Source organism: Heteronotia binoei, chromosome 2, assembly GCF_032191835.1.
Source record: "Heteronotia binoei isolate CCM8104 ecotype False Entrance Well chromosome 2, APGP_CSIRO_Hbin_v1, whole genome shotgun sequence".
In the NCBI taxonomy this organism is placed as follows: domain Eukaryota; kingdom Metazoa; phylum Chordata; class Lepidosauria; order Squamata; family Gekkonidae; genus Heteronotia; species Heteronotia binoei.
The window spans coordinates 51,896,293-51,923,103 of NC_083224.1; the positions used below are offsets into that span (position 1 = coordinate 51,896,293).

General features: G+C 41.2%; 1 protein-coding gene across 5 annotated transcripts in view; it reads left to right on the forward strand.

Moving 5' to 3' along the window:
• The window catches only part of DLGAP4 (DLG associated protein 4), a 422,133-nt gene extending 398,004 nt beyond the window's left edge, over nucleotides 1–24,129 (forward strand). For 4 of the 5 annotated variants that reach the window (XM_060230962.1, XM_060230961.1, XM_060230964.1 and 1 more), the window contains 6 exons: nucleotides 10,070–10,431; nucleotides 14,840–14,931; nucleotides 15,416–15,825; nucleotides 17,198–17,289; nucleotides 20,520–20,672; nucleotides 23,843–24,129. In XM_060230962.1, the coding sequence (XP_060086945.1) occupies nucleotides 10,070–10,431; nucleotides 14,840–14,931; nucleotides 15,416–15,825; nucleotides 17,198–17,289; nucleotides 20,520–20,672; nucleotides 23,843–24,061 (1,328 nt within the window). In that variant the 3' untranslated portion in view covers nucleotides 24,062–24,129. Of the gene's footprint in view, nucleotides 1–10,069; nucleotides 10,432–14,839; nucleotides 14,932–15,415; nucleotides 15,826–17,197; nucleotides 17,290–20,519; nucleotides 20,673–23,842 lie in introns of those variants that run through there. The other variant, XM_060230965.1, reaches the window with a different exon arrangement.
• Nucleotides 24,130–26,811: the final 2,682 nt, after the last annotated feature.

Here is a 26,811-nt window from a genome sequence, read left to right on the forward strand (position 1 = left end):
TTGTGTTGTGCTGCACAGTCTTTTGGAGTAGATACCCTGCAGTGTGGATAGAAAGAAATCTGTTGGAAGAACTAAAAATGAATGAAATATTTGCTGGAATGTAATTTTGGAAGAGGCAATATGTGTCACAAAAGAGGCTCATTTGTTAGCACAGTCTAAATTTTTCAGAAATTCCATTTTTCTTGAATTTTCCTAGGCATGTGAAAACCGGAGGAATGGTACATGTTACGGCATGAGATGCAGCATATTCTCTTCTAAAGTTTAACAGGGAGAGGTGTGTGGTGTTTAGGGTTTCTTTTTCCTGCTTTGTACTCTGCACCATAACCAAACTTGTGATTCTATATGCTCTCCTTTATTTTAGCTGTTCTAACTTGATGCTCTGAGAGCATTGATTGGATATTTTGTAATTTTTTTAAAAAGTCTGATTGGTAATTTATGTTGAAGGTTAAATGGTGGTAAAAGCTTCTTAGAAGCTAGTTCTACAGTTGAAGGGTCTGAAAGAATTAGTGACTGACAGGGCAACCTCGAAATTCATGACAGAATGGAGATCTAATACTGGAAAGGGGGAGGAGTCTGGCTAGAGTCTAGGAATTAAAAAAAGGCCTACACACAATAAACCTCAGGAATGTCACCAATGAGGAAATGACCTTTCAGTCCAATTTCCTACTTAACTGGAACCCTTAAATTGACTAAGGCAGAAGAAACATTTATTAGCCTTCCCTTAACGTCAGTCAGCTGTTCTCAGTTCAGTGTCAGACTTTAAAAACAACTGCAGCTAAAGCATCATGCAGATGTGGAGCTCATTGCTTTGGCTGGGGTGCAAGGCATACTTCATCAGTATCTCCACACCCATGTGTTTATGGCTGAAACATATCTGACTCTGGCTTTAAAGTGTGCAGTTTCTCTTTCTGGAACGTGTAAAGTGACTTTAACATTCTAATGTAAGGGGGAGTGGATCTATAAAGATATTATTGGCTTTAGAGTCCTTTACATTTAAGTTACAGCTAGCCTTAGTTATGCCTGGAAGATGTTTTCATTGGTATTAAACAAAGTTGGTTTGTATATCAGATCTTGTCACTTGATTTACAAAAAAACACACCAAAATATTAAATTTCTTCCTGGAACACAAATAAATTACTCCAGAAAATACAATATTTTTGTGCTCCCTTCTTGGACCATCATGCTGAGAAAAATGTTGAGTTATGGGCAAGTGCCAGTTTCCTGCCCTGTGGTATTTTGCTTATAGGTACAGTATGCCTTGCTTTCTGGATTATTGCTCCACTTACAGAGTTTTCATTGTATTTCAGCAGATAGAATGGAACTGAGGGTTAAACACTTGCTCCATTTCCAGCAAAAAAGTGAAGGTCTCTTGCTTCAAAACATTCCTTAGCACTAGAATGTCTTTCCCATCCACCAGACTGAAGCAGAGAGAAATGTTCACCCTCTAAAGAATTATTTCAAAGTGAAATGGCTAGTTTTTAGAATGAAGATTGTAGTAAATCATCATTTAGTAAGCTAACCTTCCAAATTTCCAGCGTTTGTAATGCTCACTTGCTAAAGCAATGAAAAGGTTTTCCGCACCCCAAAAAGGAGAAAGACTCTCATACTGATTTTCCTGTTCAAGGCCATTTTGTATATGCTTCTGTGTTCGTGAGTGCTGTTTCATTTTCCATAGAGAGGGGATGATAATGTCTGCCACATTCTTACATTGTAACAAGCGGAATGGATGTGTCATCCACAGACATACAGTGTATGGGATGCTCTTTCCAGCCTTGACTGAAGGCACATAGACCTCTGATATCTATTTGCCTCTCTCTTCCCTTCAAGGAGCATTGCTTCAGCTGCCCCTTAAATGTAATTGCTACTTTTTCTTTTGCCAGGTGAGCAGTTGATTGTTCCTTGAATTCTTATCACTGTTGCTGTTTAACATCAGACTCCCAATAGAGCAAATTGTTGTGTCAGCTAATGTCTGCATCTTTGTAGTAATTTGTTTTTGTTTTGTTTTTCCTATTTACTCAAATTAAAAAGTCTTTTTGTTCTACTAAATATCCCCATTTTTACTAGTGAAGAGGCTGTTTTGTGTTTTTCTTGTTACCATTTGTTTATTCACTGCGCTGCTGGCAATGTGGAGACAAGGCTGTGGTTTGTTTAGCTGATAAACTGGAAGTTTTTAGGGATACAGACCAATGTTTGCATAATGCTGTAGCTTTGTCTTCTGTTATGGTTCAGTCTTGTGGACAGTCATGTGGACAAGCATCTGTAAACACAGTTTGCATTACAAAAACAGATGCATTTCTGGCCTCAGTGGTCGGTCTCAACCACCACCATCCCTGTCTCACACACACACACAGAGGTACACACACTTGTTATCCCATCTGAGGGTTTTAAAAAAAAAGTGACACATGTTTGTTTTCAGACATAAGTTTTTAGCTGGTACCATAAATTATCACACCCACCTGTGCTATAATTTCCAGTGGGTGGTAGGTCCAAAATTTGGAATCCAGGTCTTCCTCCCTTTGAAGATATAATGTACCCGAATCCAGCAGGGATGTGCTCACAGCTCCTACTTCCTACTGCCTTCCCAAACCATAGCAGGCAGAGTGCAGCACCTGTTATGAATCTCAGACTAGGGAACTGGTTCAAATCCCAACTCTGTCATGAAACTGACTGAATGACTTTGAATCTGTTATGCTCTGTGTGCCTAACCTACCTCCCAAAGTGATGGTCAGGGTAAAAGAGGGGAGAGAAGCCTTGTAAACCACCTTGACCTCCCTTTGATGAAGGGCAGGATAGAAATGCAAAGCACAGCCAGATGGAGGGGGAAACCTCTATACTCAGTTTTGCCAGGTCCTTAGTAATTTTGGTGTTCTGGATTATGACCATGCCAAAATTTATATTAATCTTGTCCCTTGATTTTAAAAAAATGCAATAATGCTTATGTTCAGAAGACAGGTAAACCACTTATAACAAACTTTTGCTGTGGAAGTACCTCAGTTGTGATACCGAACTCATTATAAGTAAACAAAGCTCAAGTGTCATCAAAAGATAACTGAATATTCACCTGCAGTTGCCCTGACCTGGATAGCCCAGGCAAGCCCCATCTTGCCAGATTTTGAACGCTAAACAGAGTGGATTCTGGCAAGTACTTGAGTGGGAGATCTCCTTGGAATACCAGCAGTCGGGAGCTGGGGGAAGGCTCCATCCAGCCACCTCTCTGAATATCCTCCATGCTCCCAGTAGGGGTCAGTCATCAGAGGTCACCATGACTTCCAGGTGCGCCCTCTCTCTCCCCCTTTCTCTCTCTCTCTCTGTCAGATTTGGAGTTCAAATCTGAACATCCAAGTCTGACATGAATCACTACACTACGTGGGCTCTCATTAAGCTCTGTTATTTTTTCACATGATGAAGTTGATCAAGCATTTCTCAAAGAAGTTGAGATCATTCACTGACTGTAGAGGAAATAAATGTGTGCCTGGTACTTGTGGAACTTGTTGCTTAAAAAAGGAACTTGCTGCTGCAGGGCATTATGGAAATTGTTGAAGTAATTTTGAATAGTACATTTCTTATAGCTTAATCATAAGAAGCACTTAGGAATTTAACAGTGCAGAATTTCTCCAGCTGAAAATCAATGGTCTTGGAGTGGAACAGTTCCATGGGACTGCACTATATTTGTGCCAGTCAAGAATAATGTGATGTGGTGTTTTAATTACATTATTAAGAGGATTTAAAGGCTTGCTTGTTTTGCATTTTTTCCAGCATTTTTTTCCAGTAATACTCTGGTATTAGAGTAATTTGCATGTATTTCAGCTTGAATCAGAATTCTGCATCTGAGCAGAATTATTATTGGAAGCCTTATTCTTTCCCCTGTGTAATTCAGTTTTGGACACTGAAAAACTATAATTCTTCCTCCCCCCCCCCAAAAAAAAATATAACTATAGACACAAAATATGGAAAGCAAAAATAAATTTCATTCCTTGGAAAGGATTGACTGTGTTCTGAAGATTATTTTTTCAGGCGTTCAGAACTACCTATTAAGTAAAGGGCATGTGGTGGCTGCAATTATGTGAAAAGCTACTTTAAAAAATAGGGGGAAAGGCATGTTTATAGTTATAACTTTCTAATTGAAGCATTAGGTTATATCCTAGAAGTGTATTCAGGAAATTCAGTAGCATCTATTTGAAAAATTCTTAATTAGCAAAAAGAGTACCTGCCCGTCTGCGAGGAAACTTGTTCAACCAAGGGTGGAGCTGTCACTCGGTCCTCTGCCGCCTCCTTCACCCTGTGGCTTAGTCTGTTGGTAGCTGGTAGTTTTTGTTGTTAGGTAATTTATGTGTATTGGGATTTTGTGTAAGTTTATTTGTTGTCCATATGTGCATGGTCTAGTTTTGACAATGTGAGCATCCTTGAATCTGTATTAAGTGGAGAAAAGTGGGTTTACAGCATCCTTATGTAATAAGTTCTGTCACTGTTACAGTGCTTTTCAGTACCTCCATATTGGTTCCTCTAAGAAGCAAAATGCATAATCAGCACTAACATGTGAGGCAGGTGACTGCAAATATGTGTCTTCGGTGTTGTGTATAACTTGCTTCTTCTACTTAGGTCCATATAAGTTACACAAACACTGTAGATTTATTTGCTCCAGTGTACAGGTTTCAGAATATTGGTTCTAACTTGGCACAGAATTTGGTGTGTGCATGAATAAGGAGTTCATACAGTCCTCATTAGAATGCTTAGGCTGATAAATATCGGAGAGAGCTGAATAGGAAGAGGTCTTTGAGTGATTATAGCTTCTGGGCAATTCCACCATCCCTTTTAGTAGCTCTTCTTTTGCTCTCAGGGAATCCAAGTGATTTTTTTTTTCTACTAGTGAGCACAAATAGCATCGTAAACAAAGTGTTCCTTTTCTCCTTAGTGTTTTAAATCTGTCATGACACTGGTATTTCTCTGAGTACTTTTTTTTTCTCTTCCCCCCCAACCAGGGCTGTCTTTCCCATCCTTGGTACTGGAATCCAAAGAGAGAAAGAAGCTAGATCAGCTATAAAATTATTGGTGCATTCGAGTTCAGGTCTAAGTTTGGGGAGGGGGGTTATAGCTGTCACTTAAGAGAATCTATTGTGGAGATATATTATATTATTATTTTTCAGAGTATAACCTTTTCTAAAATAATTTGAATGCACCTGATCAAGGGCTTATTAAGGGTGCCACTGGACTATTGTTTCACTTTGCTGTAAGTGACTAACATGGTTACCCCTTTTCAATCATGGAAGAACATTCAGACATCCAGTCTCCCACATGTAGTCTGATACAACACAGATCACACAAGGTCATGTAAAGTAAAGGTAGTCCCCTGTGCAAGCACCAGTCATTTCCGACTCTGGGGTGACGTCACATCACAGCATTTTCACGGCAGACTTTTTTACAGAGTGGTTTTCCATTGCCTTCCCCAGTCATCTACACTTTCCCCCCAGCAAGCTGGGTACTCATTTTACCGACCTTGGAAGGATGGAGGCTGAGTCAGCCTTGAGCCAGCTACCTGAACTCAGCTTTCACCAGGATCAAATTCAGGTTGTGAGCAGAGAGTTCAGACTGCAGTACTGCAGCTTTACCACTCTGCGCCACGGGTTGCTACAAGGTCATGTACTCACTTAACCTCAACATTTTTTAAAAAAGCATACCCACACACATTTATAATGTGTTCAGAGATCATAATACACATCAATGTCTCTAGTTTGTAAGGGTTTTTCCATTCATTTCAAACATGATGATACTTTTATGTGCATCTGTTTTTAGAACTGCCAAACCCCATAATGCGTCAAGGGTATGCCAGTAGCTCACATTCACACTGACCTGTATTTCCACCTGCATGAGGCAAAATGGAAACAATAATGGAGATCATAACCTCTGTCCCTGAATAACTCTGGGGTAACAAAATGTTTCTGTTCATCACCACCACTGTGATGAAAAGAATTTGCTATTGTACGCACAATGCTTAGAGTGAATTTTTCTTTGCTTCTGGCACCATTTTTCAGTTGTTTCCTGGGCATAATGTGTAGCTTTGAGAAGGCTCTTATGTATGGCAACTACTGCTGGAGCTTCCTTTTCCAACAGTAAGACACACATTTCTCTTCTAAAAAGAGAAATCAAGGTAGTGGATATTAGAGTTGGCTGTTTGAAACTTGATACAGGATGTAGGAACTTGAAGGCAGAATGTAGATCAATATGTTTTGTTGGCTGAGGGTGTTCTCAGAGGAAAATAAACACTTCTTATTTTGCAGAGAAATAACATGTAAAAGCAGATTTAGGTCGGTAGCAGTGTTCCCTCTAAGCTGAATTAGCATGAGCTAGCTCACAGATTTTTAGCCTTCCACTCGCACATTTTTGTCTTAGCTCAGGAAGGATGACTCCAGAGCACGCTAATTTATGCAATAGCTCACAACTTTAATGCCAGTAGCTCACGGTAGAATTTTTGCTCACAAGACTCTGCAGCTTAGAGGGAACATAGGTGGGTAGCCATGTTGGCCTGAAGCATCAGAACAAAGTTTGAGTCCAGTGGCATCTTTAAGACCAATTCAAGGTATAAGCTTTCGTATGCAAGCGCTCTTCACAAAAGCTTATACATTGAATAAAATGTTGTTGATGTTAAAAATGCCACTGGACTCAAACTTTATCCAGCGTGTTCCATAGGTGTAATAATGCTGCTAGTCTTGAAGTGAAAATTTAGCTGCTCTCTATTTTTTATAAATTGGCAAAGCAACAAAATTTCATTTGGAGAAACTGACTCTGTCTTATATTATTGTTCATATAGTAACAGCTGCTGCTTTGGATTGTTGTAGAGTCCTCCTTCCGATTTCATCATTCCCAAATCGAAGGGAAGATGAGATTTAAAAAGAAATGCTAATTCTTATTTCATCCTACTTTTTTTTTAATCTCTCAGAATTTTGATGGTTACACTGTGGTTGTCATCACATTCTCTGTAGCTGCTTTCATGTGTAATTGGAAATTAGACATGTCTGGAGCTACATACTGATTACTGTTCCTTCTTTGATGTTGCAACATCATATTTTTAAAAAGCAGCTTTAGCAGTTTTACCCTTATAAAGGCAAGCCTTACCAATTCTGTATCTCATTTTTCTTAGGAAATGGTTGCGTTCCTCAGGCACCACCTGGAAGCAAAAGCTTTGTTGTGGGTTATATATTTCTGTTAGAATAGACATCTGTGAAGATATCTAAACGTTTATTTAATTGATCCTCCTTTGGTAGAGGTGATGGTATGTAGCTGGAAGCCCAGACGGTCCAATTTCAGACAAGCAGAAAAAGTTTTCTCAACAGAGCAGGTGAAGTTTTCTTGAAATGGAATGCTGATATTTTCCCCTATCCGAATTTAGTATGCTAGGCATCCCTTTTTTGTATTGTGAACAATGAATATTATTGAAGAGATTAGCTGTTGCCGTGGAACATTTTAAAAAAAAGTCTTAACCTAATTCTGTTTGTGTGTTCCAAAACTGATCCTTTAAAATCTGTTTAAGGGACTACATCCCCTTAATGCAGATCCACAACACTGTGTTCATATAAGGCAATTTCATATGTGAGGCTCAAATGCCCTTTGGAGTGTGTTTTATGCCTTTTGTGTTCAGTATTGCATGGGGAACATAAAAGAAAAATGGAGGGTTTGTTAATATGAGTTTTACACATTGATGTAAGCCATGTGCAGTGGTGTGCCCAAACTGTAACTGAGAGGAAGTGTTTGTAACACTAGCATTTCTTAATTCTAATGCTTTGAGGTGATACCTCACAGCCTTTGCTACAGTAGTTCCCTGTCCTTTCAGCTCTCTGTGTCATTGATTCTTACTCAGTAATACGTGGGGGGTACATCCTGTTCATTTAAGGTAGAGGCAAATCTCTGTGCCCCTGATTCAAAGGAAATGAGCATTTGCAATGAAGGCTGAGATGCTACAGGGGGACCCAAGATCAAAGCAGGAAGGGTTTGCTTCTGGGCTTCGGTGGCAGTTGAGGATATAAGCATGCAGGGGGTTGGATTCTTCACGATCTGTACCACCAAAGTGTCAGACTTTAAATAGGCGGCCTGTAATATCCCTTTATCTTTGCCCCACTGTAACAAACTGCAGCTCTGTGGGGCTGTTTCAGATTGGGAGAATGGTGGAGACAATCTGGATTGGAATCATACTGCCACATGGTGGTTGTTTGCAAAGGTTTATTTATTTATTTATTCGATTTATATCCCGCCCTACCCCACCAAGGCGGGCTCAGGGCGGCTTACAATACAAAAAGCTAACAAAGATCAGTTTAAAATACATTAATAATTATACAATAAAATACATAAAAATACATAAAGGTTAAAAAAATGCTATGAGTTCTGAGCCCCAGACCTTTATTGTGTATCCTGCTTGCAAAAGGGAAATGGGGAAGTCCACCCATATTAATAGTAGTGTGTGGCTTGTTTAATAGTCATTTAATTAGGAGTTACTCTGATAAGCTCGTGGCAAATTGGTGGCTATGTAGCTGAAGACTAGGATAGCCCATGTTTGTTGATGGACTTTAAGGCAAAATTAAAATAATATTACATGATAAATGATAAGATAATAGAAATTATGGTATAGTGATTAGAGTGTCATTCTTGGATTTGGGAGACCCAGTTTTGAATCTCTGTTTTGCCATGGAAGTTTGCTGAGTGAACCACTCTCAGCCTAACTTACTTTACAGGGTTGTTGTGAGGATAAAATGGACAAGAGATCAATATAAGCCACTTTGGATCCCCATTGGAGAGAAAGGTGTGGTGCAAATGAAATGGATAATGACAGTTGAAACATACACATTAAAAAAAACATTCAGGACTAAAACCATTAAAAGTACTAAGTAATTTCAAAACAAAAAGTGGATGCCCTGACCTGGATAGCCCAGGCAAACCCAATCTTGTCAGATCTCAGAAGCTAAGCAGTACTTGGATGGAAAACCTCCTTGGAATACCATTGCTGGAGGCAGGGGTGGGCTTTATTCAGCCACCTCTTTGAATATCCTCCATGCCTGCAGTAGGGGGTCAGTCACCAGTCACCAGAGATCATCATGACTTCCATGTGTGCACACACACTCTCATACACACACACATATAAAAATATAAAAAATCCCACCAAAAATGAATAACTGGCACTTACATGTAAGTTCCCTAATAATCACTAGATAGGACCAGAGACTTTCACTGTCATGAAAGTCATGGCAACTTGAATGTATACCCTTGACATTCTAGAAAGGAAGATGTTTTTCTGCCCTGTTACTCCTCTTGCTGATGAATGTTGAAGCTTCTTTTGAATTTGCTTAAATTCAGTTCCTTGTGAAATGTGAATATGTGTGCATTAGTGATTGACACGATTTCAGATGACCCCATATTAATTTTGTGAAGTTATTCTTTAATAATCTAAATCTAGTATGGATCCTACTTTCATTCCTGCACCAGGCAAAATGTATCAGCAGAACTCTCCAAAATCTTTCCATAATCATTTACTTATTATTTACCTTGCTGACTACTGGGAGTTTTACTCAGCAAAGAAATTTCATCTCAACATAGCCAAACATAGCTATTGACTGCTAAAGAGTCCTCTTATGGCATCTTTCTTTTTCTAGGTACAAGTACCAGTTTGGTCAAGATACTGAAATTTGTCAGCTGGTGGGTTCAAGCACCAAGAGGTGGCTTTATCTGACCCTGAGAAATAGATCAAAACTGCAGAGATGCACACAACCTTTGTAATCCTATTCACGGTGGCTTGCTTTGCAGTTTTCTAGAGGGATCTTCCTCCTCTTTCTCATTATCTTCCAGTCTGTGTTATCATGATGTTTCTCTCAAATTTGGGTAGCATTGGCTATTTATGTGTGGTTTGGGCTGCTGCGTGCACACTGCTGGCTAAAATGGTATGTTCCGCATCTGTGCTTGCCAGCTTCTCTGAACAGAGTTGCTAATCTGTTCTTTCTCTCTCCTCACTTAATTTTTTTTACTGCTTTCTCTTCATCTCTTTACTTTTCTCCTCTCTCTTCATACTTCCTCACCACTGCTCTCACAGGTTCGGCATGTCTAGTGGGATATAAAAAGACACCGCCACCAGTCCCACCTCGGACCACCTCAAAGCCGTTCATCTCTGTCACAGTGCAGAGCAGCACTGAATCGGCTCAGGACAACTACCTAGACAACCAGGACCACAAGAGTGAGGTCAACAGCCAGTCGGGACTGAGCAATTCTTCAGACAGCTTAGATAGTACCAGACCACCCAGTGTAACCAGAGGCAGCATTGTGACGCCAGCCAGAGAGCCTCCTGAATTACCCCAGAAAAATGCAGCCTTGAAAAGTGACAAGGGAACGCTGACTAACGAAGAGCCAAAGGTGGAGAATATCCCCAAAAGGAAGTTGTCATCTATAGGAATACAAGTATGGAATTGTTTGTTCTCATCAACAGTACAAAATGTCCTTAATATAGTAACTTTAACTTGTGCATACTTGTTCAGCTGCTTGAATGTTTTAATCTATGTAGTACACCTCAGGAGAAGCTCATAAAACAAACTGCTAGGACACTCAAAGGAGAAGCTTACAGGGAAAGATTTGCAAGAGCTTGTTCCATGTACCATATTTTAATTGGACCATCCACACCCACACATAGTTGAATTAAAAAACCTTTGGTTATCCGCTTGTGTTGTGCCCCACAGGAAAAATGGGTAGAAATAATGAAAATGGCTATAAAAATGGTTGTCACAGTGGCATAGGCAGAAGGATTTCGTAGCCTCCCAGGCAGGGGTAGAAGAGCTCTTGTGCATGAGTATGCTCTGTTCAGGCCTTGCATGACTGCTTGTCTTTTCTATACTGCCTTATCCCCTGGCTCAGTAGACTGTAGCCAACTGTGCATCAAGATTCAGTGCAGATGTATGTGCACTCCAGCGCACTGGGTTTGACTAATGTGTCGGAACTCCATGGGTGGCACCAAGGTGCTCATTTTTTCTTTTAGAGAGAGATGGAGGGTTTGGAAAAGGAGGGAAAGAAAATTGTGCATACACTGCAAATTTATACTGGATCTTTATTAGTTTAATTGTCATGGAAATTTTTCCTTTGGTGAGGATGCTAAAATTTTATACTAAAATATATTAACCCCCAGTCGTCCTCCCAAAAACTATAACTCCAAAGCTCTCTATCAGACCAATATCTCTGCTGTTTTTATATGTCTGAAAGGCCAAAAAGGGAACAAGGGGGAATGCATGTTAAAAAATATATATATATAAACAAAAGAAATACATCAACTTGGTCCCATATTCCTGGAGGAAGTTAGAAGTAGGCTTGGGTCTGGAAAGAATGGATGCTGCTGCTTTCATATGTATTGAAGTGGAACTGCTTTGGACTTAAGCGTGGCATCCTTGCCCAAAAAGGTGGATGTTTTTGCTGTGGAGGAAGGAATTGGTTTGAGTAAAATGAGCCATCTAGGTAAAGGCTGCAGAGAAATAGGAAGTTGACTGTGGAGAAGAGAAAAAGCAGAACATCTTTTCCTGGTCCTCATAACAATTTGCAAGTGTGCAAGTCCCCTAGACTGAAGGCTGGGAGAGGCAGGCAGTTCTTTAGGGATTTATCTAGTCTCCATCCATTCTTTTGCAACTATTTGTCCTCTTTTAAATGGAAAAGAGAGTGGGGTTTGAAGGGGCAAGTATGGGTTTAAGGGAATCCTTTGGTGCAGATCACCCCAATGCATTTCCAAGTGCCAGCCCTGCAAGTGTGATCAGTTCTTGGGGGCTGTCCAAAGGCAATGGGACTTTTACCTTTTTTGGCACTTACAGAGAGCCTGCTCACTCTGAGAGACTAACAAGATTTATTGAATGCAAAGTGAACTGATTACTTAAGGGCAGCACTACAACCAACAATGGAAAACTCATTCAGAACATTTTCCTGCCGTGACCAGAGGGCACCCTCACCCAAGAATCTACTAATTTTACTGGAGGGTTTCATTCATGCTGACACCCAACACAGAGGAAAAAAATCTCACCTATGTGTTGGCTTGCATGGAGAGATGTAGATTGGCAGAGGACCTTCCTACCCACCTCTCTATTGGGCTGTGGTAGGTAGATTACATACCATCCCTTTTCACCCCTTTCTCCTCATTGACCCAGATCCTTCAGGATAAGGGAGTCTTCTTGTGAGTCCTTGAAGAGGGTCTTTTTCTCCCTGGATCTCTCTCTGCCATCTGGCATATCTCTGCTTAGGGGGCAAGTTGCGCTGCCTTTGTTATCTCCCTGCCTGGCATTACATGCAGATATGTCTACTCCCTATGTTCGACTTTACCTAAATGTGCCTGTGTCCTTGGGTAACAGATAAACAATATATGCAGCTAAGGGCATCTTGTCTGTTAATATTGAAGCAAGACTTCAAAACAGAGAGAGTAGGACAAAGAATCCAAGATGGCTGTGAACCAGAAGTGGCTCGGGGCTCTAACTCACTTCAGAAATCCCAAATCTGAGTCATTACTGACAGCAGAACTGCTCTTTTTCATTATCCCTCCTCCTTTTTGGCACATTCTAGTCCAAATGTTCTTTGGTTCTTTTTCTTCTAAGGGTAAAGCATAAATTTGAATTGGTTTTCTATCAGAATAGCAATTTTTTAGTTCCTGGAATTCCTATAATTTTATACCCAGTCTAATAGGGAAATAATTGGGAATGCAGACTCTGTTCTTCTCAGTCAAGGGAGCAGCATATAGAAAAAGAAAAGACTATTTGGGCTTTTGCTCTCTGCTGCCAACTTTCCAAAGAGAGCCAGTGTGGTGTAGCGGTTAAGTCTGTGGATTCTTATCTGGGAGAACCAGGTTTGATTCCCCACTACTCCATTTACAGCTGCTGGAATGGTCTTGGGTTAGCCATAGCTATTGCAGGAGTTGTCCTTGAAAGGGCAGCCCCACCCACCTCACAGGGTGTCTGTTGTGGAGGGGAGAAGATATAGGAGATTGTAAGCCGCTCCGAGTCTCTGATTCAGAGAGAAGGACGGGGTATAAATCTGCATTCTTCCTCTTCTTCTTCTATAGTACCTTCTCATAGGAATCAGTCACTTGTCCTGTTCAGCAAAAATGGGATAGAACTTTTTAGTAACAAAGTATCCATGCGCAATAGCTGTGACTGAATAAGATAGCTGTGCTGGAGCTGATGCTTCCAAAGATAAGACTTGGATCCTATGACACTTTCCTTTTTGTTTCACTCTGGCCATTGCAGAAGTTTCTAGAAAAATACAGATCTTGTGCACACTGAGATGCTAGTGGCAGCCAGAGAGAAGCAGGAGGGGAACAATGCCATGGGATCCATCCCCCCAGGTCCTTGTTTGCTCTCTTCTGTGCATACCCTTCCAGGCTGATTATAGATATGGGAGTCTCTTTCAAGTGCTGGATGTGTAGTATTTATTTATTAATTCAGTTTTTATCCTGCTCCTTTTCCCACCAGGCAGGGCTCAGAGTGGCTTCCAGCAATTAAATACAATAAACTCAGCTTCCATTTTCCATCCATATCCATTTTTCTTGGAGTGCATATACCCATTGCGTGTTTTGGGGTTGCTGGGTTTTTTTTAATGCAATAGTCACATTCCCTCTGCAGCAGCACAATGACATTCTTTCTGTTTCCTTAATACACTGAATCCCAGGAGCAAAGATATAATATCCCTTGTGTTGTATCAGTGCAACACTAAAGAGAACATTTAGCTGGTTTTCAGGGCCAAAGGAAAATATGGTAGCATGTTTGAAATTGAAATGCTCTCAACCTGCCTATAAGGCCAGGATGTACCACACTGCCTTGGTCAGAGTTTGCTGGGAGCTCTGGAAGTGCATGCTTTGCCAAGAGCATAGCGCTGCCGGCTGTAATGCTGCTGAAGTCAGGGTGACATTGAAAGCAGGAAGACAGACAGACAGATTCTTCTCTACATGATCTTTAGGCTATATTCCTTCTATTTGTACATTGGTTTTGCCTGCCCCATTCCAAAGACTTGAGTAACATTTTTTCTTTAAAAAAAAAAAAACTTGAAGAGCAACTTTAAAATGTCAGTTGTTTAAACCCTACCCTTATGTCACATTAGTCTAGCCACTAAAAATAGTCCAAATAATATGAGATGAAAGAAAGAGGAAATTTTGCTCATGGCAAATTTTGCCCTGTACCTGCACAGTATTGTACGTTAAGGCCAGGGGTCATTTTGTAGAAAAATAGGTGGTGGCGCTCATCCAGGGATTGTGATGTAGCTGCACATACTATTCAATGGACAAGGAGGTGGAACTCTCAGAAGGAGGTGGAATTCTCAGAAAGGTTCAGGAGCTGTGCTCCTGTGAGCTCCCACTGAATCTGAGGCCTAGGGCAAATAAATGTGTTCCCCTCTAAGCCCCAGTCTCCACACACACACCCCTTTTTCCACAGGGCCACTCATTAAATCAAAAATTTCAACATAGCTGCTTTTAAAAAATATAAGTCAAAATTACTTAGGCTTAAGTTATTGTTGTGGGGGTACAAAAGCTGTCTTTAAAATCTCTGGATAAGAAAATGTCACCTAGGTCACTGTGGCAGCAATGTGCTACCTCCTTGTCTCTTTTCCCCTCCCTCCACAAAGATGTCACAGTACTGAAGCAATGCTAGTCATCTAGTAATTTCCTTGTTTGGGCCCTTTATGATACAGAGAAATTTTTGCTGCCTCTTGGCGTGTGGTGTCTGCATGATCACTCTGTGTGTGTGTGCGTGTGTTTGTATGCATGTTTGCCTCTTTCCTTCTAATGTGAATTCTAGCAGCAAGTTTTTGTGTTTTTGTTTTTTGTTTGTATCTTTTTTTTTTTGTTAATAAGGTTGACTGCCTTCAGCCAGTGGCAAAAGAGGAGCCCCCTCCATCAGCCACCAAATTCCAGTCCATCGGGGTACAGGTAGAGGACGAGTGGCGGTAAGTGGAAGAACCGGGCTCTTTTTTTAATTAAAAAAATCTCTTAAGCTGCAGTATCCTATTGATAGCTTAGATGCCCCATTTCTTTTTCCCCTTCAAATCACTGCTGAACAGCGGGGATTGCAGAACCTTCAACAGCATGTGCTCCTTACTTAAAAAAAAAAAAAAAGTTAACTTAGTAGTGTAAACAAATCATTGGAAGCCAGAAATGAAAGCTCGAACTGGTGATGTAATTATAGACGCTTGCCAGTTTTTGCTTGGATGGCCTATTGCAGTAAGCAGGCAACCTTATAATTTTGTCTGTCTGCATGTGTGGTGTGTGTGTATTTGTGTGTGGAGGGGGACAGGCCAGGGAAATGCAGTTCAGCTGCAGACACAATAAACACAAAAGCGTATTGTTGTCTCTGTGTGCTGTGGAACAAATTTAGCTCTCTGTGAGGGCTGCCTCTTCTGAATTCTCCCTTCCCCCCTCTTCTCTTTGTAGCAACAGCCACTCCCGCAGCATGTCCACCAAGCAGGACACAGATTCTGACACACAAGAACCGAATAACTCTAGCTGTAAATCATCTGAGAGAAGCCTTGCTGATTGTCCACCATGCAACAATTCCAACAGCCTTGATGCCAGTACGAGGCAAACAGCCATGCCCTCCCAGATCAAGAGAAACCTCTCCTATGGAGACAGCAATGACCCAGCCCTAGAGCCTTCCTCTCTTCCTCCTCCTGACCCTTGGCTTGAGACTTCCACCAACACTCCATCAGAACCAACACAGCCAGGAGCTTGCCGAAGGGACGGGTATTGGTTTCAGAAACTGCTGCAAGCAGAGACTGAAAGATTAGAAGGATGGTGTCGTCAGATGGACCAAGAGACCAAAGAGAACAATCTCTCTGAAGAAGGTTAGTATTGATGATGAGCTCTGCAGTGGAGAGCCATGAGTCTTCAGCTGAGGATTTGACAAAAATTCTGGATACTGGGAAGTGAGCTTTATTTTCTGTTGCATGGCATGACCTTGCAGAGAAAAGGATTGGGAACTTTGAACCCCAGTTTATGTATTTTTTTCTTTGAGGATTTGTTTTAATGGCATCCCACAATTTTAACAATAAAGAAGCAACTTCCCCAGATGCGTGCCTCACTTAACTGTTTTCTGGATTGTCATGTTCCTCATGATGTTTAGTTTTCCTCAGAGTCACTCCTATCCACACCCTCTGTGTTTCATACTCTGAAGCAGTTTAACACTGAAATGGAGCCTAAATGAGGTCTGGCTCACACAGGTAGCAGAATGAGAGGGCAGTGTTGACGTGAGGAAATAGTCTGTTACCATTGCAGGCAGCAGCAGAGGTGTCCAAATACATCAGTGCTTTTGTAAGTGGGAGGTTAGTGCATCATACAGTAAGCTAGGCTAGAACTTTTCTTTCTGGTATGCTTACATTCTCGTTTGGTGGGAAGTTGTACATAGGGAATCTTAAAAATGTATTTTAAAACCTCATCTGTAGTCTAATGTGGTGCAGTACATTCTGCCATGACAGAAGTCTATACTTCATTCTGTCTCAACCAGGCCTCACAGTGTTCTTCTGATACCTTTAAATGGAATTGAGGACTGAACAGGGCTAAGGCTCCAGAATCCTTGAGAAAACATAAGTAATGTGATCCCAAACTTTATACACGTTTCTTAGCCTGTGCAATGCACTTGCTTGTACACTTAAAAATAGCTTCCCTGTTTTGTTTTGTTTTAAAAGACTGGTTTCCCATTACTCACTTTGTAAAGTTAGTGATTGTCCTTGGAGAGGGAGGAGTGAATGAGAAGCCATGGATCCCAACTCCATAGTAAGAGCAAGTTGTGCTCAGAGCTCTGAAATATTAATGTTGCCAGTGTCGGGAGGGGGGGGTGGGTTGGCTCTGGAAGGATATAAAAATGAGTCTTCCAAAACTCTCCATTAGACTTCATTAATGCTCTGTTGCAAACAAAGAATCTTGCTGTCGTGTGGCTGTCTGCCATTCGTGATGGTGACTCTCATCCTGGTTGTGGCTGTTGGCAGAAGAACAAGGGCTAACAAAACATGCACAGACAAAAGAGCCGTACGTCATTTTTAATGACTTGTCATTAATGGCTTTGACTGAAAAACACTTTTGTTACTGGTATAAAAAGGGGGGGAAGAATAAGTATGTGTGAAGGACAAAAAGAGGCACTTTCACCTCAGATCTCCTTGTTGATTCAGTTAATGTCTTTCTGCCATGCTTGACTTCTTAAGTGTATTTTTTATTTTTCAGTCTTAGGCAAAGTCCTCAGTGCAGTGGGCAGTGCACAGTTACTAATGTCTCAGAAATTCCAGCAATTCCGTGGCCTCTGTGACCAAAACTTGGTGAGTATACAAACCTCTGAAAGCATTCTAATCTTTGCCGAGTATAGAATGGCATGCTTGACCATTTGCTTGGCTTTTGCCCAGGCATCAGAACAGCACTTATCTCCCCTGCTGGTCTCTTGGATACCAAGAGGTATCTTGGCGTAACGTGACTCAGTAGCAGAGGCCACATGTAAGTGGATAAATAGTCTCTTCCCAAGAAAGGCATGATTCATACTCTCTTTCCCCTGCCCTCACTCCTCCCCATATCCATACTGGGATAATACTAAACTATATTGCCGATGATTTTGGGTGACATTGCATCACGACATTTTCTTGGCAGACTTTTTTATGGGGTGGTTTGCGATTGCCTTCCCCAGTCATCTACACTTTACTCCCAGCAAGCTGGGTACATATTTTACCATCCTCAGAAGGGTGGAAGGCTGAGTCAACCTTGAGCCAGCTACCTGAACCCAGCTTCTGCCAAGAACGAATTCAGGTCATGAGCAGAGCTTGGACTGCAATACTGCAGCTTACCACTCTGTGCCATGGAACTCTTATATTTTAAGGTTTACTGTCCAATATATTGAAAGCACATTGGCCACTTAAATTGCATTATAAGTGTAACGTGTTGGCCAAAGATTGCACTGCTATTGTACTTTTATTACTTGACCTGCTCCCTCCATTCGTACACTTTCATGATTAATGTTAGTTAGCAATCCACTGCATAGTGAAGACTTTTGGATTTGTGGTGCAGCATGGAGACCATCCTCACAGTTTCTATATTTTGTTTCACAAATTAGGAAACTTGGTTTGCCTTAATACATGTATCTTCCTCTGTTACTGTTTACACTTTAATTTCAGAGCCAATTATTTCTTTCTTATAGTTTTCACATTGTTTCAATGCAGTTTAAACAGCTCTACTCTCCCTCACCTATCCTTTGTGTTGTACACATATCAGTAGGAAAAAATAACTGTCCCGTATTACATTTAATGGTAATTTGCATGACAAAGCAATAGAGATAGTCCAGTAGATCTTGAATTGCAGCATATCTTCTTACATTAATTTTTATCTGAATGCTGGTGAATACTTCTGAACAGACTAAAGTGGGAGATCTATGAGGACTCCTGGGCAGTGAGATATACCACTCTCAATTTCCTATTGCTACTTTCTCCTTCCCTCTCCCAAATAAGGGATGACATGGTGTATTCCATGCTTGCATCACTTTCCTGTGTCATGTCATTTCTCTGTACAGCTCTGGATTCCATATATTGCCTGCCATTGAAGCATACCAGCGACTGGGAAAGGGATTTGGTCAGGGTTGCAGATTTGGTGTACGGAATGAGGACACCTGGCCCCCCAAAAGCTCTGTGCAGAACTTTCCTAGTGTTTCTAGATTTGGTGTAATGCCAGCTGAGTGTTTTGAGAACAAAGGTGGTTTCTGAGCCATGTAAGACGTTACTTTCATCACAAGCTCATACAACAATGTATGAAAAAGTAAAATAATCTTGAATTTACTGGATTGCAGTTTTCTGAATTAGTTTGTCCAGGGAGACTATATTCTAAGGCTCAGGTAGAGCTAATTAGGAACTAGGGTCTTCACCAATAATACAAAGGTCCAATTCTCATAACGAAAAACTCCAGAGCAAATATATTTTATAATGTTTTTACTAGGAAATAATGTAAAAAGGGGTATAGTCACACACACATGCAATAAAACACACAATCAAGAACTAAGGGTTGATCAATAGGGAGTTGTAGGATTTGTTTAAGGCACTACCTGTCCAGATGTGCAGAGGTCCACAGATCGATGAAGCAGAAGACATGAATGTGGAAAGTGGCCCAAACAGAGTTTGGGGGTGCAAGTCTGTGGTAGTGTAAGACAAGACACACTGAACTGGCAGACCACATGGCCTTGTATTACCCAATTTGTGTCTCCAGGGAAAGGTATCATGTGATCCATGACGTAGAGGTCAGGTGACTTATGACACTAGTAGATGTGACCTCTGATGTCACAGAAGGGGCAGAACAGGGGAGGCTCCCAGGGGTTTGACAAGATTAGTGAGTCATGGTGGGTCAGAACCAAGTTTTAATGGTTTAATCAATTGAGCTGTGATACCCTGAAGAGGAGTAAGTGTAGAAGACAAAACGTTTATCCAGGTGTCAGATATTACCATAGCAGTAAACAAAGGAAAAGCTGAATTGCAGTAATGAGTCAGGAGCATGGCCACTTAATCAGATGGCCAAGGATTTGAGGAGGAAACAATATTTACCTGTTGAACCCATAATCTTATCAATCAGTTGGGAGGGGGAGAATAGCCAGTACAGGAAACTGCCTCTGTTGAAATCAGAGCCAGGCCCCAGCATGTTCTCTGCTATTTCACAGAGTGTTTCCTTGGCCTGTTTCTGACCATCCATTTTGTTTCCATAGCTTGGGGCCCCCTTAGCTGAAGTGGGATACCCCTAGAGGCAGGCAGTGTCTCCTGGCCACACTAAGAATAGTGTTGCAAGGGAAAAAAGGAACATCTTCCTTTCCAATTGCTTAGGAATCCACACTGTGCAAAACATTGTATTGAAATTAATTTGAAAACCTGCTCTTTTTAATTATTTTTTTTTCAGCAAGTACCAAGTGATAGAATCACTAAGCTCACTGAGAACAATTTTTCCCCAGCATGTTCATAAATTACACTGAATGTATGTACAATCCATGGACAGTGTACACATGAGCTCAAATTTACCTGTCAGTCTTCTTTATCCCTCTTTAACTGTTCTCCACTGGGAAAGCAAAACTCAATAGCCCTTTTTTGGTCTTTCAGCTTAGTGTGTTTATAGCAAGAAGCAAGTTCCTAAGCAACCACGTGACTGTGCCACTTTAGTAAGCCAATTTAATCACAACTTGAAGGTCTGCCTTGTTGGAATAAAATATAATCTTGATGACAATTGTGACAACATTCATAAAAGAATGCAGTACTCTCTTAACCCGACTATTCTGAATTGTGTATGACAACTGCTGGAATACCAAAGTTCCAGAGCGCTAAAATCTTTCTGGCAGGGCTAAGTTGTTGCTCCCAAGGAGCTGTTACATAATCAAGAATGTACATGTCAGTAGCCAAAACAGATCCAGCCTTTTCAATGTGAATTCAAAGTATTTTGCAATTCTTGTCTTGCATCTTCGTTCTAAATTGCAATAGCTACATGTAGTAATATCTAAGTCACTTGATTTTCCTCCTTCACATTTCCTTTTCTGCAGAACCCCAATTCCAATCCCAGGCCCACAGCACAGGACCTTGCTGGTTTCTGGGATCTCTTGCAATTGTCCATCGAAGACATCAGCATGAAATTTGATGAGTTGTACCATCTAAAGGCTAATGGCTGGCAGTTGGCAGAGACACCGGAGAAGAAGGTGAGCATGGAACTCTTGGAGAAACCAAACACTATGTTCTGATGAAACCTGAAAGCTGGCACTGTTTGGTCACTAGCTTGTTATTGTATATTTTGTATTATAACATGGTGTTTTACAGTTGTCAGCTGCCTTCTTTAAGTGTTCTTTTAAACAAACAAGGCAGGTTACGAACTAATTCAAATGATGATGTAATCTCTTTTTTGTACTTCAGAGAAGTGTACAACACTGATTCCTGTGTCCATTGTGGACCATTAAACAAACCTTTGTGCCCTCAGAAGGGAGAATAACTATTTCCCATTGAAGCAGGGTTCTCAGTGTTAATGGCAATATTTCTGGCTCTGGAAGGGTTTCACTTTAAGAAATATGTGGCACTGCACTAGAACAACAGCCTCTACTTTTTATCTCTCACTGTGCTCTGGATATCAGAACATGACAAGATTGTAGTCTGAGCCAGGCTGTTTTTCCCTGCCATCTTCTCCTGCCAGCACCCACCTCCATATTTTTCTATCTGCTTATTTCATGTATATAGGACTAGAGCAGAAACTCTAAAGGAAAACAAATTGTTTGATTGTATCAGGTAGTCTTCAAGTGGTCGTCTATTCAGGTACACAGGCTGTCCTCCTTTGTTCCTGCTGGCCTTTCCTGCAGAGGGATGCTACCCTGTAAAGGAACTGAAAAGGAAGGTAAAAGTGCTTGCCCCTTCCTTCCCACATTATAGGGGGGGGGGGGTCTGTATCCTCTCTCAAGGGAGCAGGTTGGAAAGTGAGTTTCTGGCCTAGAGCTCAAAAATCTAGAATTTCTTCTGCACTGGCACAGAACCAGTGTGACTGCACAAATGACCACTGGAAGAACCTCAGTTACAGGTAAGCAAAAGCATAAGTGTGTGCTTTATTTATATTTGCTAAATATTAAGCAACATGGCTTGATCCTAACTGGGTCTGCTTGGAAGGAAGACCTATTGGTCTTTATAGTGACTGTGAATTAAGAGCCAGTTTGCTGTTAGTGGTCAAGTGTGTGAACTCAAGCCATGTTGCTTAATGTTCAGCAATTATAAATAAAGCACATTCATGTTTTTGCTTACCTGTAACTGAGGTTCTTCCAGTGGCCATTTGGGAGAACAGGGTTTGATTCCCCAGTCTTCCACATACACCAGCTGATGTGACCTTGCGTCGGCCACAAGTTCTCTAGGGTGTTCTGCTCAAGAGCAGTTCTGGGAGAGCTCTCTCAGCCCCACCTACCTCGCTGAAGAGCCAGTTTGGTGTAGTGGTTAAGTGTGCGGACTCTTATCTGGGAGAATCGGGTTTGATTCCCCACTCCTCCACTTACAGCTGCTGGAATGGCCTTGGGTTAGCCATAGCTGTCACAGGAGTTGTCCTTGAAAGGGCAGCTGCTGTGAGAGCCCTCTCAGCCCCACCCACCTCACAGGGTGTCTGTTGTAGGGGGAGAAGATATAGGAGATTGTAAGCCACTCTGAGTCTCTGATTCAGAGAGAAGGATGGGGTATAAATCTGCAATCGTCTTCTTCACAGTATCTGTTGTGGGGAGGGGAAAGGGAAAGGAGATTGTAAATTGCTCTGAGACTCCTTTGGGCAATAAAGGGCGGGTATAAATCCAATTTCCTCTTCTCCTTTCCAAGTAAGCATTCTCAGTCACAGCTGTAGTTGTTTTCTTATTAGATGTAAACTGATCACATCCCCCAGCAATAATAACACTCCCACAGAAAATCTTGGTTCAGACATAATGCCAAACAATGGTTTGGCTTTATGCTAGTGAGCCTGGAAAGAGAGAACTGGTTCCTTGCACAATCCCCCACCCCAGCCCTGTTCACAAATTAAATTGAATGTTTGTAAAATCCATGTACAATGTACACATGATTTTTCTTTAAACATGTGTTGGGTCATTCTTATTTATTTAAAGCATCTATTAGTGCCTTTCTACCTTGCAGAACTGATGATGACTTACAAAGTAACTAAAACAACAATAATAAAAACACATAAAAGATTGCAATTTAAAATCTCAGTCAGGACTGCCAATGAATAAAAAAACTAAATTAGTCAAATACGGTCCTAAATAAAATTGTCCTAAATAAAACTAAAATAAACATAATTCTTATGATACCTTTAATGCACGTACTGCTCAGTGTGTGTAACAAACTTGCATTTATCCAGGTGTTGGTTTCTGGCTTCAGTTGTAAAGTGAACATACATTGGCTCTTTCTTCTAAACCAGATGTACATGCAGGGTAACGTGAAAGTTGTTTAGCTACTGACTTTCATGAAACCATGGGGCTCTGTTGTGTTCATGGTCTTGCCATAAAAGAGGACACAATTAGACTATGATGCACACAGAGGGATGCGAACTGATTGAGCCCAAGGATCCTTCTGGGATCACTTATATACTGCCCAAAGAATTGTGGCATTATGACTGAACCTCAGACAGTATCATGTTAGTTTGGCAGTTGTTTTTTTTTTTTTTTAAAAATACTGCTGCATCACTGGGAACCTCTTTATAATTGCAGAATTGGTGACTGCAAAAAGTGTGTCCCTTTGAGATAGTACATAGAATTCAAAAGTGCTAGGTTAAATTGCTCCTGTCTCAACCTAATTGTAAACATAATTACAAGGAATGCATTTTGGGCTCAAAATTTTTAAAGTTTGATTCTTTTAATTGATACGAATTCAATGCTACCTATCTCTGAAATAGTGTATTGTGACCTACTGGTATTTAGTTCTTGTGGCTGACTGGCTCATGTTGTTATTTTATATTTTATGTTGATGGTTTGAAAAGTGTGGATTTTTTTTAAAAATGGATTGTATTTAATTTGCATTTTGTCTTTATATGTTTCTTTGGAAACATGCCCTGAATAAATATATTTTAAAGGTAAATTAACTGGCAAGCAAAACCAGGACTGGATCTATATGTTTTTTGAGGGGGGGCAAAATTAAATAATGACACCCCCTTTTGGGCCATTCTATCTTATGGTCCCATAGAATACAATGGACTCCATACCCATTTTGACGTCCCCCCTCCGTCAGCACCCGGGGCAAGCACCCCCCTCTGCCCCCCCCCAGATCCAGCCCTGAGCAAAGTTGTTTGCATACAAATAAATAGAGTAAAATGAAGATGTGTGTACCCATTGTGTAATCTGGTGTTCTTTGTTCTTCTTTAAAGGAAGAGAAGAAAGCACCCCCTCCTGTGCCAAAGAAGCCAGCCAAATCTAAATCTCAGCTAAACAGGGACAAGGCCTCTGATTCAGTGGATAAACAGCGCCAGGAAGCTCGCAAGCGACTGATGGCGGCAAAGCGTGCTGCCTCGGTCCGGCAGAACTCTGCCACAGAGAGTGCGGACAGCATTGAAATCTACGTTCCTGAGGCACAGACCCGTCTTTGAGCAAGGGGAAGAGAGGAGGAAAACGCACTCTTTTTCACATCATTAAAAGGAAAAAAAGGTTCACTAAACTTAGTGTGATTTATTTGGTCTAGAGACACAGAGCCAATCTTTCAAAGGGCTCCCAATTTGGCTTTTTCTCTCTCTTTCTCTCTCCAGCTTTAAGTAATGAAGATTTTGAAAGGAAATTCCCTTTTCCCAATCTGGTTTCTCTCTCTCCCTTGACCCTTCCTGCCCTTTCACACTGGCTGTGGTGTGGTGGAACAGACTCTTGGAAACACAGTCCTTTAGACTTGGAACTGCATCCTTTTTACTTGTTCTATCTAAGGAAAATTATTAGCTTGTTTACATGAAACGGACAAAATGAAACCAAGCCTTGGGCACTTGCCATGCTGTGCTTTTTCTCCTCTCCGCTGTATTTTTTGTCCTCCCCTTCCACACATGGTCTCTCTCTTTCTCTTTCTGTCTGCACCCTATCCCTTGTCGTCCTCCTGCTAGCCTTCCTTCTTCCGTCATCCTTTCTCTGCATGGCGTTGTTTACTGTGTTGGAAGTAAACTCTTCCACAGAGCTCCAGAAGAGAACACCTGTTCAGCGTGTACTGTTGTTGCACTCTGCTAGTGAGCAGCCTTTTGCAGTTTTTTTAATGTATTATTTTTTTTCCTTGATGGTGGGCGGGGTGTGGGAGGCCAAGCAGGGAGGGGGAGGTGACTGGGCTTTGGGGTTCATGTATCTGTAGCTTAACATACACAAAGGGCAAGGTCAATGGGGTGTGTAAACTAGGCTGTCTGTTCATGCCACTTGGAAGCAGGCTTGCAATAAGATAGAGTTGGGCAACACTCCTGTGAAGGATGCCACAAAAGGAAGATGCCCCCTTTCAGGGTGCCCAGTTCATACTACACAGTGGATATGCACACATGCACACATACACTTCTTTCTGCAATTCCCCCTCCCCTACCTGCAAGGGTTTTTGTTCTGTTGGGTTGCTTTGTTTTTTGTTTTTTTGTTTTTGCAAGGGTCACTCTTTAAGAAGGCAGCTGCTACACAAGACAACACTGTCTCCAAAGGGGTATGTAATATTACACCATTGTTGGGTGAAAGATGATGGCTTCAGAAAAAAAAAGGAAAGAAAAAGAAAGAGTAGTTAGCTATTGGGGGGCTGGCAGTTTGCCTGCCTGCCTGTATGTATGTGTACATATGCATATACACGCTTAGTAGGATCTGTATATTTAACACATACACACATATACATACCCATGCGCGCACACACGCATTTGGATGGTGTTTGTAAAAAAAAACAAAAAAGCACCTCAGTGAGAGTGGGTGTATGTACAGCATATATTTTTACATGTACTATAGCTAGATGTGTGTAAAAGTGTGTGCAAAAATATATACCCGTGTATAATCAAATTACTTTTTCCAGTCCCACCCCCTTTGTATCCCATGTTCTGTGGGGAACACTCACTAATTTCACGTTGGCCCTTCTTCTCCCATTTTGGCCTCATGTTGTGGAGCCAGAAGTTAATGACTTCTCCACCTTCTCTCTCAACCCCCCTCTTCCCCACCCCCACCCCCAGTGTGCATTTGTCTCAAAGCTGAACACTCACATTGTGGAAGAATGATAGAAGCTATTTTGTTAATGGTTTCAAATAGTCAAAATGCTGAAAGAATTTTATACCAATGTGTTGGTAATTTTAGGAGGCAATAGAAAATCCTAATTTTGTCATGCACATGTCTGCTGTCTATGCATATACAGATCTCTCCACCTCATGTGCAACCTGTCTTTCTGGTAAAAACTTGCCATAGAGAATGTGGTTTCCAATCAAGGCAGACTTATTTTCCTCTTATTCACCACCCCGCCACATGCTAAATGGTGGTAGAGATTTCTTTGATGACTTTTAAACAAATGGCTAGTAGCCACAGTTCTTTCTATTAAAATCTGAAACACTTGGAATGGAACTGATATTTCTCAGGTTTCCCCCAAGCAGTAATTTTGGAGGGCAGTGGCATCTGCCAAATGTCTGAACCCCATGTATTCCACACAAAATCAGTGAGATGAAATTTTAAAACTCTGTAAATGCAGTTTAAATCAGTTTATGAATTACAGCCAAGATAAATTTTCACCGTGCCGCAGCACTGCTTCACATATGATGTGCTGGTAAACACATTTGCCTCTGTATGTACAATTCTTCTCTCTAGCACATGTACCTGCATGAGGCATGTGTTTGCCACATTCACCCTTTTACAGGTTCTGTGCATGCAAAAGTGTGTTAATGTGTACAACTGAAGAGTGTGAAGCAGCACCAGTTTGCAGCAAAAAAGGACTGAAAGGATAATGGGTTCGATACTGTGTTGTAAAGGAAGTTGGGCTTTGGGGAATATTTCAGAACAGTCTGAGCCATGCTGCACATAGCTAGAAATATGAGTTTCCTCTCCTACCTCAGTGGAGGGGTGAGATCAAAGCAAAAGCAGCTGAAACAATAAAGCTTCCATTCAACATATAGCTCTGAGGCCTTCTCGCTTCTTAAAAATGTAGTAATGAAGCAGGAGTGGTTTTCTGTATTATAGAAGAGCACCGAAAGATGTTTACATGGACATCCTTTGCATGCAATATATTTGAAATGACAATAGCCTGAATATGGTGGTTTTTTTGTATTCCAATCGTTGGAATGCAGTTGGCTCAGATTTCCTGTCCATTGTGTGCGCATGCGCACACACCCTTTGCTTTAAAATACCTCCCATCTCTCTAGGAGAC